Below are 15,492 nucleotides of genomic sequence, written 5' to 3' on the forward strand. Positions count from 1 at the left end.
TCTAATAATTATTATTTTATTTTTAAATTCCTTGACTAAATTTATTGTAAAATTGAGATTTTGGAAAAAGATCATTTTGTATTGATTTAAGAAATTCAGTGTCGTTTACATTAAGGAGACCACTTTAATAAAGACACTAAAATTATATTTTTTTTTAAAAACGTTTACATGTGTCATGTTATTATTGGACATTTTTATTAAACTAGTTAATAATTTATTTTTAATAAACCAGAATAAAATCGGTTTATTATAGTAATAATAATAAACTCAATTATTTATATTATAATTATTAGATCCAATTTGATCCGATCGAGTTACACAATTTAAACCGAATATCTTTAAACTTTTTGATAAAAAGACAAATATATCCCTGATTTTGTTTTATGGAGATTTAAATCTCTAAAAAAATGAGTTTATTGTTATTGTTATAAAAAAATCGGTTTTATTCTTATTTGTTAAGAAATTTAAAATAACCGGTTCATTAATACGTCCAATAATAATATGAAATGTAAGCGTCTTTACAAAAAGACGTTTTAAGCATTTTTATGGGAGGCATCTCTTAAATTAATATTAATTAGAATTACTAATTTTGGTCTATTAATTTAGATAATTTAATTATTTTTTATATCTTTTAATGTATACTATGTATTTGTAATACATGTGTAATTTAATTCATTTCAAATTTTATATAAAGTGACAAAATTTAATTGATTTTAAAAAAAATAAAATCCTTTTTCTAATGTGAGACCGATTCTTTTCATTTATATTTTTTAATATAAAACGAAATTTGGAACCATTTCACATAATGTATACGTGAAATTTAAAACTCTAAAAATACTCCAGTGAAATTATTCAAAATATAAAATATTTCATACTATATAGCGAGTGTCTTTAAATATCATTAAGACTAACACATATTAGACACAAAAATATTTCACTTAGTTGGTGTGTATGTTCTTCCTAGTATGTATTTAATTAATCTCTTTATTATTTGTAATTTATGCAGGGGTCTCCTATGCTAGGCTATGCAATGAAGTACTTGAGACTGAGAGCCTTAGGTGCTCCAGCAGTGCTTCTATCTTTGGCCATGCAAGGAATCTTCAGAGGTTTCAAAGACACAACAACTCCGTTATATGTCATTCGTAGGTTCAAATGATCCATTATATTGTTTTAAGACAATAATTAGTTTATTTTTCAAGATAAAATTGACTCTGCCTAATTAAACATGTTATTATCTTTTACTTTTCATTTAATAATGAAATTTAATTTCACTTACATATATAAGCTTTTGTTATTGAATTTAGTTTCGGGATATGCACTGAATATAGCGATGGATCCAGTACTAATATTTTACTGCAAATTGGGGATCAGAGGTGCAGCCATTTCACATGTCCTTTCCCAGTAAGAAGTCTTAAAGATTTTGTAATTTGAAAAGACTTACTAGTTATTTGCACAACTTTAACTTATGAAAATAATGTTGATCATCCCTTTAGGTACATAATGGCATTTGCTCTCTTGATGATATTAATGAGAAAAGTGCACCTTATGCCTCCAAGCATGAAGGATCTCCAGATTTTTAGGTTTCTCAAAAATGGTATGGGAACAAATCTCACTCTTTTTTCTGGTTTACTTAAAAAAAAATAAAATTAATGGTCCTTTAATCTTCAAAGGGTATCATATTTTAGAAAAATGTCGAGACTCGCATACTGTTGTTGTCTTTCAGTGAAGTTAATTTATTGAGAATTATTAGATAATTTGATAAGTTAGATTAAATTGTCATTTAACGATTCTCAACGATTAATTTTACATAAGAACAACTGCATGTGAGGGCCACATGAATAAGGCATATGATCAAATTATTAACTAAAGAGAATTGAGTTCAGTTAGACAGATTCAGATACTATATTATATAACTACTTTTTTGAAAAATTTAAAATAATAAAAAAAATGTAAATGATTATATCTCTAATGTCATAATAGTAATTGGATATATTTAAGTTGTACATATCAAACTAGAAAAATTGAGTTATTTATTATCTCATGTTCATTGAATTATTATAGGAGGTCTACTATTGGCAAGAGTAATAGCAGTGACATTCTGTGTGACATTGGCTGCATCATTGGCAGCAAGATTAGGCCCAATTCCAATGGCTGCATTCCAAACTTGTCTTCAGGTCTGGTTGACATCTTCCCTTCTAGCTGATGGTTTAGCTGTTGCTGTACAGGTACTGCTAATATACCATACATTATTATTATTTACTTATTATAGGAACTTAAAGCACATATATATTTACAGAAAATTGAAACGAGTATCTAATAATAAGTTTGGTTGGGTGACAGGCAATTCTAGCATGTGCGTTTGCTGAGAAAAATTTCGATAAAGTAACTGCTGCTGCAACAAGGACACTTCAAATGAGTTTTATTTTAGGAGTGGCCCTCTCTCTTGTTGTTGGCGTTGGATTGTACTTTGGAGCTGGTGTCTTCTCCAAAAGTCTTCTTGTTATCCATCTCATCAGAGTTGGCATCCCGGTACATACATACAACATATATCAAATTTAATTTATGTTTCCAATAGTCTTCATTCTCCTTTTCATTTATCAACGGATTTGGTAATGCTTCGTTACATGATTTTGTGGCTAATTTCATTATATTATTACCCCAACAGTTTGTTGCTGCCACACAACCAATCAATTCATTAGCCTTTGTATTTGATGGTGTGAACTATGGTGCTTCCGATTTTGCTTATTCTGCATACTCCTTGGTAAGTTATTAGTTCACATAATGAAATGCCTTTATTTATTCCTATTTTCATAGGGTGTTAGATCTCTATCTAAACATGTTAATTTGCTATAATATTCTCTGTTTTTCAGGTTTTGGTTTCACTAGCAAGTATTGCCACATTGTTCCTCCTCTCCAGGGCCAATGGTTTTGTTGGCATATGGATTGCATTGGCAATATACATGGGTCTTCGCATGTTTGCCGGTATTTGGAGGTAACAATCTTTTTTCCTTACTAATTAATAAAAGAGTAACGCTAAGAAACTAATTTTTTTTGGCTAATATTAAATCATTTTTGTTAATTATTTTATTTATTTTAAATTATACACAAATTATATAATTAACTAATATTTACTAATTAAAAGTTTATTCTCTATACTTTCTCATTTCTATTTTAAAAACAATAATCAAACTCATTCCCAGAAAAGCCAAATTTTACTTTAAAGATTTTATGATTCCATGTTCCAAATTTTGTTTACCAATATGTTAAATGCCTTATATGCAGGATGGGAACCGGAACAGGGCCTTGGCGTTTTCTGAGAGGCAATTACTAATAACTTGTCTAGGTAACATAGGAAATAAATTCCAAGCTGTGTTATTCAGCTCATGTTTTGTATCATTGTATGTTCATCCTTTAGGATTGAGTGTCTCCTTCTTTTTTCTATTTTTAGGACATGAATCCTTCTCATTTCTCAATTCTCTTATGATCATAATCTTATATATGCTTCTTGTAGTGCCCTGTTTACATGTGTTAGTTCTTTGTTTTCATTTTCATTTTGTCTCTCTTGTATTTTTGCTTTACATACTGAGATGTACCCTAGCTATAGTCTTTGTGATTTTCTGGTATGTAGGAGATTCTTAATCCTATTGCCAGTTATATGTATACTCCTGAGTGCTTATATATATACATGTGAGAAATAATAATAATAATAATAAATGACTTTTCAATAATTTTGAACTCAATTTCTTTCCCGATCTCTAATTATTTTATTAGTTTCTTTCTTCTCGTAAAATTTCAAGAGTGGTAAGACTTTAAATATTTTAATATAGCACAAAATGAGATAAATTAAAGGGTTGGATGGTTAGTGGTTTTCATTTTATCACCTTAGTCAAAGTTGATGGCTTTGTAAAATCAAAGAGTTGGCACAAAAAAAAATTGGCACAAATACAACTACGTAAAACTGGTTCTACAATACAAAATTTGACCTATAAAAGGGGCTTCCTAATGCATGAGTTAATGCCATCAAATGAAATTTTGGATTTTTCACGTTAAATTGGGGATGTTATTTTATTGCTGACACACACAGTATGTATTTTATTGTTCATTATGCAGATACTATTTACTATATAATACTATTTACCTATGATTAATATTCACCTGTACAAAATTATAATTTCTACAATTTTGTTCACTGTATTTATTGGTGATACTTTACATCAATTTTGGTGTGCTTCTGCTCGCGCTTATAGGGTTTAATACATTAGGAGTGTGCCGACTCTAATTATCCCTAATAAGTGGTATCAGAACCACTTGGATTCAGGATAAAATTGAGTGTGTTCTATGTAACACCTTCACTATTAGAATGTCATGTTTCTAGCTGCACCACTCTAATAACAAGAAATATTACGATGATTTCATATACTTAATAATAAAATAAGAGTTTTTGACTCAAAATTGTATTGCTATTTTTTTTTTTAATAAAAACGGAAATACTTTTTATCTGAAAATAAACAAGCATATACATACATACAAAAGTTCTTACATAAGTATCTTATAAATATAATATACTTACAAAACATACAATTTCTATCCCTTACAAAATATAATATTGATGGTGAGGGATAAATAAATAATAATTAAAACAACAACATCGAATAAGCAAAATGCAATAAAACTCTTCGTGAGCCTCGTCATCCGTCTCCTGAAAAGATAAAGCTATAGGGGGTGAGAACTTAACCACACGGTCTCACCACGGAGTTTCAGAATTGTCATAAGAAAATATTTAAAGAGAAATCTATTTTCAAACTCAGTGATTATCGATGTCTTATGAATCGTTTAAAAACCGACGGTTTAACCACTCAAAAATTCAAAGCCTTTTTAAAAGAAATTAGTTCAGTATTTGAAAATCCAAAACTCACTTTTCTTATAAAAGAATCTTAAAAGTTTCCTAACAGTATGAATGACCAACCTATTCCAAACATAGGTTCATTAAGCCTATGCTAAACCAGCTTGATATTTCATACTTTACTAAACCTCAATCAGAAACCAATCACGCAATAAACCAACACTATCATCAATTCAAAACCAAAATTCAATCTCAAAAGTACCACACCAGAACAAACACAGGCAAAACAGACAAGGTAAACACAGGTATAGATAGCAGTTACAGCAAGTAGCTCAGATAGCAGTTAAAGACAGTTAAGCAGCTAGACACTATCATTCGCACTCGCAAGCTTCACATTTTGTGTAAACCCCGTTAAATTTGGATAGAGCTCATTGAAACGAGAATTTTAACACCAATTTCGAAGAAATCGGCTCAAGATTGGACCGAACGGACCAAACTGATTGAACCGAGCCCAAACCGGACCGTGGACCCAACCGGGCCAACCTTTAAATGGACCCACGCTTCTTCTTCTCTTCATTTTAGCTGAAGCAAGTCGAAAGCATTCAGCTCCAGGGAAGAGAAAAGAGCGCCGAACCCTTACGGCAACCTTCCACTCGCCGTAACTTCTCCGTCCGAGCTCCGATTGCCGCAGCGTTTATGGCCACGCGTCCATCGCATTGAGCTCTACACTTCTACCGGAACAATTTCATTGGTAACTTGTTTAATCATACTCAGACTCCTCTTCCCCCAAATTTTCGAAAATTGAGTAGGAATGTTGAATTTCTTTTATTTCTGATGTTTTAGGATCCAATTAGCTTGAGGAAAACGTTCACTCTTGCTTATGTGAAGCTTGGGTAAGGTGAGGAAACCATAATTCTATTTTAATTTCACTGAATTTGAGCTTTGAGTATTAAATTGGGTATATATGTGTTATGAATGTGTATTAGGTTGTGAATAAATAATTGGAGCTTGAAATTGTGAATATTGGAACTTGGAGGAAGCTGAGCCTAGAGTTTATTGAGTTTTGAGGGGCTGCCTTGGTTTTAATTAAATTGTTTTAAATGAAAATTGAGTCCATGAAGTTTATGCCATTTCAAGAACGGAAGAAAAATAATTTAAAACGATTGAGTTATGCCCGTCGAAAATTTTGTTGTGGAATATGTAACTTATATGTAACAATGCAGGAAGCTTTTTATGATTCTGCAGCTCTGCTATAGAATTCTGGTTTTTTTAAGAGAACGTACGTCCACGCGAACGCGTGGCACACGCGTACACGTGCATGGGAGTTTGGCGATGTGTACCTGACTGATGCCATGCGCACACGTAAGGGGTTAGTAAGCATGTCCACGCGTAAGCATGACCCACTCGTACGCGTGACCCACGTACACGCGTGACACGAAGTTTTCACCGATGCGTACGCATGACAAAGGGACGTGCGCGTGAGTTGCAGCTTCACACTCCCACGCGCACGCGTGAGCCACGCGTACATGTGACTCCTGTTTCAGCAAACATGATTTTCAATGTTTTAAACTGTATTTCAAACCTCTAAATCTCTATTTCCATTCCTTTAGTCATGAGTAGTAGTATTACACTTGATAATCAGATGAAGTTAGGAAATGAGAATGACTTGGAGGTGAAGTAAAGCTGAAAACTGATGAATTGATTATGAAATGTTACGGATGATCATGTGTGATACTTGGCTTGATAATCAAATGAATGATCATGTATGACAGCTGGCTTGAATGATTAAATGATCTGAGATATGAGATTTCCTGGATAAAGTATCGTGGCTTGCCACCACGTGTACCAGGTTGAAAACTCGATGCTCTGTTGACCCTACAACGTAAGGGTGACCGGGAACTTATAAATTCCCGGGAATGTTAACCCCCATTGAGCAATAATTATTATTTGAAAAAAAAAGCTATGCATAGACGCTTAGGAATGCACGTCGAGGGACAGTCTAAGGTTTTCGTACTTGTCGGGTTGGCTGGATAACCGACAGATGAGCCTCATCAGCCAAAGGACAAGCATGCATCATATGCATACTACTTGAATTACTTTCTTGTGCATTAACTGGATGTGCCTAAATGTATTTGCCATGCTAAATGTATATTTCTTACCTGCAGTAGTTGTAACCTTCTTGTGCTTGTCTTTATCTGTTTATTTGTCTGTGAAATGCTGACGGAGATGGAGGTATGGAGGAATGGTAGTATGGAACTTGGATTTAAGGTTAAGTTAAGTTAGGTTTAGATGCTCTTAGAAAACCACCTTTTATGGCTTCTGTTTAATACTTTAAGCTCTATAATCTGAGTGTCGGCGTTCTAGGATAGCCTCTAGCATTCCCAGGACCTTATATATTATGTGTGTGGCACCTTTACCATACTGAGAACCTTCGGTTCTCATTCCATACTATGTTGTTGTTTTTCAGATGCAGGTCGAGAGGCATCTCATTAGGCGTCCAGATACCTGAAGCGAAGTGGTTACTGAGTTATTTTGTTGTACAGTGATGTATATGTACTTAGCTTTCTCTCCGCATAACTTATTCTTTTTGATCCTCTTAGAGGTTTATGGAGAGGTAGGATTTTGTTTATGTACATTTGAGTTTTGGATATGTTTATATATATGTGTAAATATTCTCCGGCCAGCCTTGACTTCGCGGGCTGAGTTAGGAGCTTGTTATTTTATTTCTTTGGCACTCTATTTCCGACTTTATAATCTTATGTTTGATGGTTATAACTTTCTTAGCACGCAAGTTAACTCGTTTCTTGAGCGTTGCGCTTTTATTTCGCGATTTTTATTTTTCCTATTCTTCAAGGCTCCTAGTATATTACAATCTTTCTGCTATTACATGTACACATTTTATTTTAGAGGTCGTAATACCACACCACCTCTGTTTTACGACTTAAGTGTAAAGCTCAGCGTGGTAGGGTGTTACATTATGGTATCAGAGCAGTTCATTCCTATAGAGCCTGAAAGACAGACTGATTATGATTTTGTGCATTCTCTGTATATGTGTTTATGTGCTATTAGGATATCTGATTGATATATATGGCATAAACGTTTGTGAGCATGCATTTGGAACGTAAAGCATTAGACTTGCGATATTGAGACTGATCAACTTAATATCACTTGTTTGGTGTGTATAAAGACCAGATGTCGACTCGCAAACGCGGTCGTGGGCGAGGTAGAGGTTGGATAGGCTCCGTTACTCCTGGCCTGGCAGGGAATGATCCAGTAGATTTTATGGCTGCCCTGGGAAATATGGCTGCAGCTATGCAGGCGACAGCTGAGGCACTAGGTAATCAGATAAACTAGGGTAATCACGGGAATAATAATAATGAGGACGGTCCTATGACACTTGCTACATTTTTGAAAGTCCACCCTTCGACCTTCAGGGGAACCTCAAATCCCACTGATGCAGATAATTGGATTCAGGCTATGGAACGGGAATTACAGGCTCACCAGGTTCCTGAGGAGCAATGGGTTGAATTTGGAACTTATCAATTACAAGGTGAGGCTCAGTATTGGTGGCAGGGAACCCGACGTATCCTACAGCCTAATGGTGCTGCGATTCCTTAGGAGGTCTTTCGAACAGAATTCTATAAAAAATACTTTCCTAATTCAGCCAAAAATGCCAAGGAACTTGAATTGATGCAGTTAAAGTAGGGACAGATGACTGTTACTGAGTATACTAGCAGGTTTGAGGAGTTATGTCACTTTTCTCGTATTTGCCAAGGTGTGCCTGAAGATTTTGCTGAATGAAAGTGTATTAAATATGAAGGAGGTCTTCGAAGCGATATTCTGAGCTTCGTTGCCCCAATAGAGATTAGAGTGTTTTCTGAATTGGTAAATAAGAGTAGGGTGGCTGAGGAATGTGTGAGAAAGGTGGCAGCAGAGAAAGGAAGTTTGAGGGTGCCTTTTCATAGGCCTTCAGGGAGAAACTTTGCTCCGAGAGGTAGGAATTTCAAGCGTGGAGGCTTTATTCCGCAGCAGAGTCAAGGCCAGGGTAATTATAGAAGGCCGAATACTAATGTTAATCAAGGAAGAAGGTTTGGAAAGCAACCACAGTAAGATCTGAACTATTAGAGGTGTGGAAAGTATCATCCTAGAGTACCGTGTAGATCAGGACTTGGGGTATGCTATTTTTGTGACAGCCCGGGCATATGGCCAATAATTGTCCAGAGAAGAAGAAGTATGAGACTGGTTGAGTATAGCACCAGGGAGAGTGTATACCACTTCTGCAGCAGGTGCTGAGGGATCTGAGACACTAATTAGAGGTAACTGTGAAATGGCTGGTAAAATCTTAAATGCTTTATTTGATTCAGGAGCAACTCATTCATTTATTGCATTTGAAAAGGATAATGAGTTAGGATTGAGAATGGTGGTTTTAGGTTATGATTTTAAAGTGCATAATGCTACTCATGAAACTATGGTGACCAGGTTAGGATGTCCACAAGTTCCGTTTCGAATACAACAGCGTAAGTTTGTGCATGATTTGATTTGTTTGCCAATGACTGGTCTTGATCTCATTTTGAGATTGGATTGGTTATCCAAGAATCGTATTTTGCTTGATTGTTGTGAGAAGTCAGTACAGTTTATGCCGGAAGGGTCAGAAGCACCGGTTGTGGTGAATAGTTACTATTTGAATTCTATGATAGTAAATTGTTCTGTAACTGAATGTTAAGGTATTATGTTATTAACTGCGGGAGTGTCAGGTGATGACCAGAGTTTAGAGCAGACTTCGGTTGTATGTGAATTTCCAGACATATTTCCAAATGATATTAATGAATTTTCACCTAACCGAGAGGTTGACTTCGCAATTGAGTTGGTGCTTGGAGCCGGTCCGATTTCGATTACTCCTTACAGAATGTCACCTTTAGAGATGGCTGAACTGAAAGCTCAGCTGGAAGATCTATTGGGTAAGCACTTCATTCGACCAAGTGTTTCTCCGTGGGGAGCGCCAGTGTTACTGGTAAAGAAGAAGGATGAGAGTATGCGCTTGTGCGTCAATTATCGGCAACAGAATAAGATCACCGTGAAGAATAAATATCCACTGCCTAGAATCAATGACTTGATGGATCAATTACAGGGTGCCGGTGTGTTTTCTAAGATTGATTTGTGATTTGGGTATCATCAGATAAGGGTTAGAGATGAAGATACTCCGAAAACTGCTTTCAAGATACGTTATGGTCATTGAGAGTACACGGTGATGTCTTTTGGATTGACTAATGCTCCAGCAGTATTTATGGATTATATGAACAGGATTTTCCGGTCGTACCTGGACAAGTTTGTCATTATCGTCATTGATAATATTCTTGTTTACTCTAAGGCTGAGGAGGAGCATGCCGATCACTTGCGAACTGTGCTGCAAATTCTGAGAGACAGGAAGTTATATGCTAAGTTATCTAAATGTGAGTTCTGGAAGAGTGAGGTGAAGTTTCTTGATCACGTAGTGAGCAAGCAGGGAATAGTTGTGGATCCTGCTAAGGTGGGAGCAGTAATGAAATGGGAGCGACCAACTTCAGTGACAGAGATTAGGAGTTTCCTAGGCTTGGCAAGGTATTATCGGAGATTCATTAAGGGATTTTCACAGCTCGCCTTGCCTCTGACTAAGTTGACTACGAAGGATACGCCTTTTGTTTGGACTTCAGAATGTGAAGAGAGTTTTCAAGCACTGAAGCAAAGGTTGACCACTGCACCCGTGTTGGTATTGCCTGAGCCAAGTGAACCATTTAAAGTATACTTTGATGCATCATTAAAGGGTTTGGGGTGCATTTTGATGCAGCACCGGAATGTTGTAGCATATGCCTCACGGCAACTAAGGCCACATGAGATGAACTACCCGACTCACGATTTAGAACTTGTTGTTGTTGTGTTTGCTCTGAAAATTTGGAGGCACTATCTCTATGGCATTAAATTTCATGTTTTCTCATACCATAAGAGTTTGAAGTATCTCTTTGAACAGAAAGAGTTGAATATGCGTCAGAGGAGGTGGATGGAGCTTCTGAAAGATTATGATTTTGAATTGAATTACCATCCAGGAAAAGTGAATGTTGTGGCGGATGCCTTAAGTCGAAAATCGTTATATGCAGCTTGGATGATGCTACGGGAAGAAGAACTATTAAAGGCATTTCAAGGTTTGAACCTGAGAGTTAGGGAAGAATATGGAATTCTGTGTTTGAGTCAGTTGCAGATTTCAAGTGATTTTAAATCAGAACTTTTGAAGGCTCACCAAGATGGTGAAGCATTACATAATGTATTGCCAGCAATTGAACAAGTAAGACAGTGGAGAGTGTCAGAAGATAAGGATGGTTTATGGAGGTTTAAGAACCGGATTGTTGTGCCAGATGTCGGAGACCTGCGACGGAGTATTTTGGCGGAAGCTCATAAGAGTGGATTTTCAATTCATCCAGGAAGTACTAAAATGTATCAAGATCTGAAAGCGATGTTCTGGTGGCCAGGAATGAAGAATGATGTGGCATTGCATGTATCTAAATGTTTAACATGTCAAAAGGTTAAGATTGAACATCAGAGACTATCAGGAACCCTTCAGCCTTTGGAGATTCCACAATGGAAATGGGTGAGTATCGCAATGGATTTTGTAATAGGTTTACCTAGAACCCGGTCTGGTTGTGACGCTATTTGGATAGTTGTGGATCAACTGACAAAATCAGCTCACTTTCTTCCCATTCAAATAAGTTTCACAATGAAAGAATTGGCTCGAATGTATATCAAAGAGATTGTCAGGTTGCATGGCGTGCCTTCTACCATTATATCTGACAGGGATCCTCGTTTTACATCAAGGTTATGGGGAGCCTTTCAGCGTGCATTTGGGACTCAATTGAGTTTGAGTACCGCATATCATCCTCAAACAGATGGTCAGTCAAAGAGAACTATTCAGACCTTGGAAGATATGCTAAGGGCTTGTGTTTTGGACCAGCCAGCAAGCTGGGATCGGTATATGCCATTAATGGAGTTTGCTTATAACAATAGCTACCATGCGAGAATTTGAATGGCTCCATATGAGGCTCTGTATGGCAGGAAATGTCAATCTCTGCTATGTTGATATGAAACTGGAGAAAGAAGTTTATTAGGGCCTGAGCTGATAGCTGAGACTACTGAGCAGATAAAGAAAATTTGTAGCGGAATGCTTATAGCCCAAAGCCATCAGAAAAGTTATGTTGATGAAAGGCGAAAGCCTTTGGAGTTTGAAGAAGGGGAGCACATCTTTCTGAAGGTTACACCAACTACTGGAGTAGGAAAAGCTATTAAGACTAAGAAACTGAATCCCCGTTATATTGGACCGTTTGAGATCCTGAAAAGAATTGGGCCAGTGGCTTATATAATAGCCTTACTGCCATATCTTTCGAACTTGCACGATGTGTTTCATGTATCACAGCTTCGGAAGTATACTCCTGACGTGAGTCATGTTCTGGAAGCAGAACCAATCCAAGTAAGAGAAGATCTAACACTTCCAGTAATTCCGGTGAGAATTGATGACACTAGTATTAAACGATTGGGTGGGAAGGAAGTATCATTGGTAAAGGTAGCTTGGAGTTGAGCTGGTATCGAGGAACACACTTGGAAACTCGAATTAGATATGTGAAAGGACTATCCACATCTCTTTTCAGGTAACTACATTTGAATTTTGAGGGCAAAATTCTTTGTTAGGTGGGTAGGATGTAAACCCTGTTAAATTAGTAAATAATTAGTCGATAAATTAGTTTTAATAAAGAATATTAGAAATGCAAAAATAATATTAAATTAGGATAGAGCTCATCGAATCGAGAATTTTGACACCAATTTCGAAGAAATCGGCTCAAGATTGGACCGAACGGGCCGAACCGGTTGAACTAGGCCTAAACCGGGCCGTGAACCCAACCGGGCCAACCTTTAAATCGACCCACGCTTCTTCTTCTCTTCATTTTAGCTGAAGCAAGTCGAAATCATTCAGCTCCAGGGAAGAGAAAAGAGCGCCGAACCCTTACAGCAACCTTCCAATCGCCGTAACTTCTCCGTCCAAGCTCCGATCGCCGCACTGTTTGTGGCCACGTGTCTACCGCGTCGACCTCTACATTTCTACCGGAACAATTTCATTGGTAACTTGTTTAATTACACTCAGCCTCCTCTTGCCCCAAATTTTCGAAAATTGAGTAGGAGTGTTGAATTTCTTTGATTTCTGATGTTTTAGGATCCAATTAGCTTGAGAAAAACGTTTACTCTTGCTTATGTGAAGCTTGGGTAAGGTGAGGAAACCATAATTCCATTTTAATTTCACTGAATTTGAGTTTTGAGTATTAAATTGGGTATATATGTGTTATGAATGTGTATTAGGTTGTGAATAAATAATTGGAGCTTGAAATTGTGAATATTGGAACTTGGAGGAAGCTGAGCCTAGAGTTTATTGAGATTTGAGGGGCTGCCTTGGTTTTAATTAAATTGCTTTGGTCGCTACATGGAAATCGGCCAAGGTATGGTTTAGGTTTCTTGTATTTAATATGTAATGTTCTGTGAAAACTTAGGCTAGATGACTATAGGATAAGTTGGAATGCAGGTGTATATTTAATGTTTAGTATCTTGATAATGGATATATTTGATTTGGCTTGTAGGTTAATTGAGGATTTGATGAATTATTGTGGTTGATGCTTGTTGATTGGTTAGTAGTGTTTGATGGATTTTATGAAAAATGAATGTGTATTGTTATTGATTCAAGTAATAGATTGTTGTGGTGGTTGTTCGATGATAAAGAAGAATTTGTTGGGTTAAGAATTATAGGTATGATAATGAATGGGAGTTGAAATTTTGAATGAAATGAGGTTTTGAGGTTTTTTGCACTTTGGTTTTGGACTGAATTTCGGCGGGATATAACTTGGCTTCCGGAATTCCAAATTAATTTCAACTTATTTTAAATAAAAATTGGGTCCATGAAGTTTATACCGTTTCAAGAACGGAAGAAAAATGATTTAAAACAATCGAGTTATGCCCGTCGGAAAATTTGATGTGGAATATGTAACTTATATGTAACAATGCAGGAAGCTTTTTATGATTCTGCATCTCTGCTACTGAAATCTGGGATTTTTAAGAGAACGTACGTCCACGCGTACGCGTAGCCCACGCGTACACGTGGCATGGGAGTTTGGCAATGCGTACGCGATTGATGCCATGCGCACGCATAAGGGGTTGGTAAGCATGTCACGCGCACACGTGACATGAAGTTTTCACCCATGCGCACGGGTGAGCCACGCGTACGCGTGGCCCCTGTTTCAGCAAACATAATTTTTAACGTTTTAAACTGTATTTCAAACCTCTAAATCTCTATTTCCATTCCTTTAGTCATGAGTAGTAGTATTACACCTGATAATCAGATGAAGTTAGGAAATGGGGATGACTTGGAGGTGAAGTAAAGCTAAAAAGTAATGAATTGATTATGAAATGTTACGAATGATCATGTGTGATACTTAGCTTGATAATCAAATGAATGATCATGTATGACACTTGGCTTGAATAATTAAATTATCTGAGATACGAGATTCCCTGGATAAAGTATCGTGGCTTGCCACCACGTGTACCAGGTTGAAAACTCGATACTCTGTTGACCCTACGACGTAAGGGTGACCGGGCACTTATAAATTCCCGGGAATGTTAACCCCCATTGAGCAATATTGATTATTTGAAAAAAAGCTATGCATAGACTCTTGGGGATGCACGTTGAGGGACAGTCTAAGGTTTTCGGACTTGTCGGGTTGGCTGGATAATCGACAGATGAGCCTCATCAGCCATAGGAAAGGCATGCATCATATGCATACTACTTGAATTACTTGCTTGTGCATTAACTGGATGTGCCTAAATGTATTTGTCATGCTAAATGTATATTTGTTACCTGCAGTATTTGTAACCTTCTTGTGCTTGCCTTTATCTGTTTATTTGTCTGTGAAATGCTGACGGAGATGGAGGTATGGAGGAATGGTAGTATGGAACTTGGATTTAAGGTTAAGTTAATTTAGGTTTAGATGCTATTAGAAAATCACCTTTTATGGCTTCTGTTTAATACTTTAAGCTCTATAATCTGAGTGTCGGCGTTCTAGGATAGCCTCTGGCATTCCCAGGACCTTATATATTATGTGTGTGGCACCTTTACCATACTGAGAACCTTCGGTTCTCATTCCATACTATTTTGTTGTTTTTCAGATGCAGGTCGAGAGGCATCTCATTAGGCGTCCAGATACCTGAAGCGAAGTGGTTACTGGGTTATTTTGTTGTACAGTGATGTATATGTACTTAGCTTTCTCTCCGTATAACTTATTCTTTTTTATCCTCTTAGAGGTTTATGGAGAGGTAGGATTTTGTTTATGTACATTTGGGTTTTGGATATGTTTATATATATGTGTAAATATTCTCCGGCCAGCCTTGACTTCGTGGACTGAGTTAGGAGCTTGTTATTTTGTATCTTTGGCACTCTATTTTCTACTTTTATAATATTATGTTTGATGGTTATAGCTTTTTTAGCACGCAAGTTAACTCGTTTCTTAAGCGTTGCGCTTTTATTTTGCGATTTTTATTTTTCCTATTCTTCAAGGCTCCTATTATATTACAATCTTTCTGCTATTACA

At 36.5% G+C, this 15,492-nt stretch overlaps 1 protein-coding gene and 1 long non-coding RNA gene across 2 annotated transcripts in view; both read left to right on the plus strand.

Annotated features, from left to right (window-relative positions):
* Nucleotides 1-3,728, plus strand: part of LOC107614236 (protein DETOXIFICATION 43) — a 16,100-nt gene extending 12,372 nt beyond the window's left edge. Inside the window, exons 6-13 of the mRNA XM_016316461.2 lie at nt 1,007-1,142; nt 1,305-1,401; nt 1,494-1,594; nt 2,062-2,225; nt 2,341-2,529; nt 2,666-2,761; nt 2,871-2,992; nt 3,283-3,728. Of these exons, the coding sequence (XP_016171947.1) occupies nt 1,007-1,142; nt 1,305-1,401; nt 1,494-1,594; nt 2,062-2,225; nt 2,341-2,529; nt 2,666-2,761; nt 2,871-2,992; nt 3,283-3,331 (954 nt within the window). The 3' untranslated portion in view covers nt 3,332-3,728. The remainder of the gene's footprint in view (nt 1-1,006; nt 1,143-1,304; nt 1,402-1,493; nt 1,595-2,061; nt 2,226-2,340; nt 2,530-2,665; nt 2,762-2,870; nt 2,993-3,282) is intronic.
* Nucleotides 5,461-5,927, plus strand: LOC110265698. Its single transcript, XR_002351916.1, has 3 exons — nt 5,461-5,594; nt 5,687-5,741; nt 5,830-5,927. It is a non-coding gene; the product is annotated as an uncharacterized LOC110265698 (long non-coding RNA).

Source organism: Arachis ipaensis, chromosome B08 (assembly GCF_000816755.2).
Source record: "Arachis ipaensis cultivar K30076 chromosome B08, Araip1.1, whole genome shotgun sequence".
NCBI classification, from domain to species: Eukaryota; Viridiplantae; Streptophyta; class Magnoliopsida; order Fabales; family Fabaceae; genus Arachis; species Arachis ipaensis.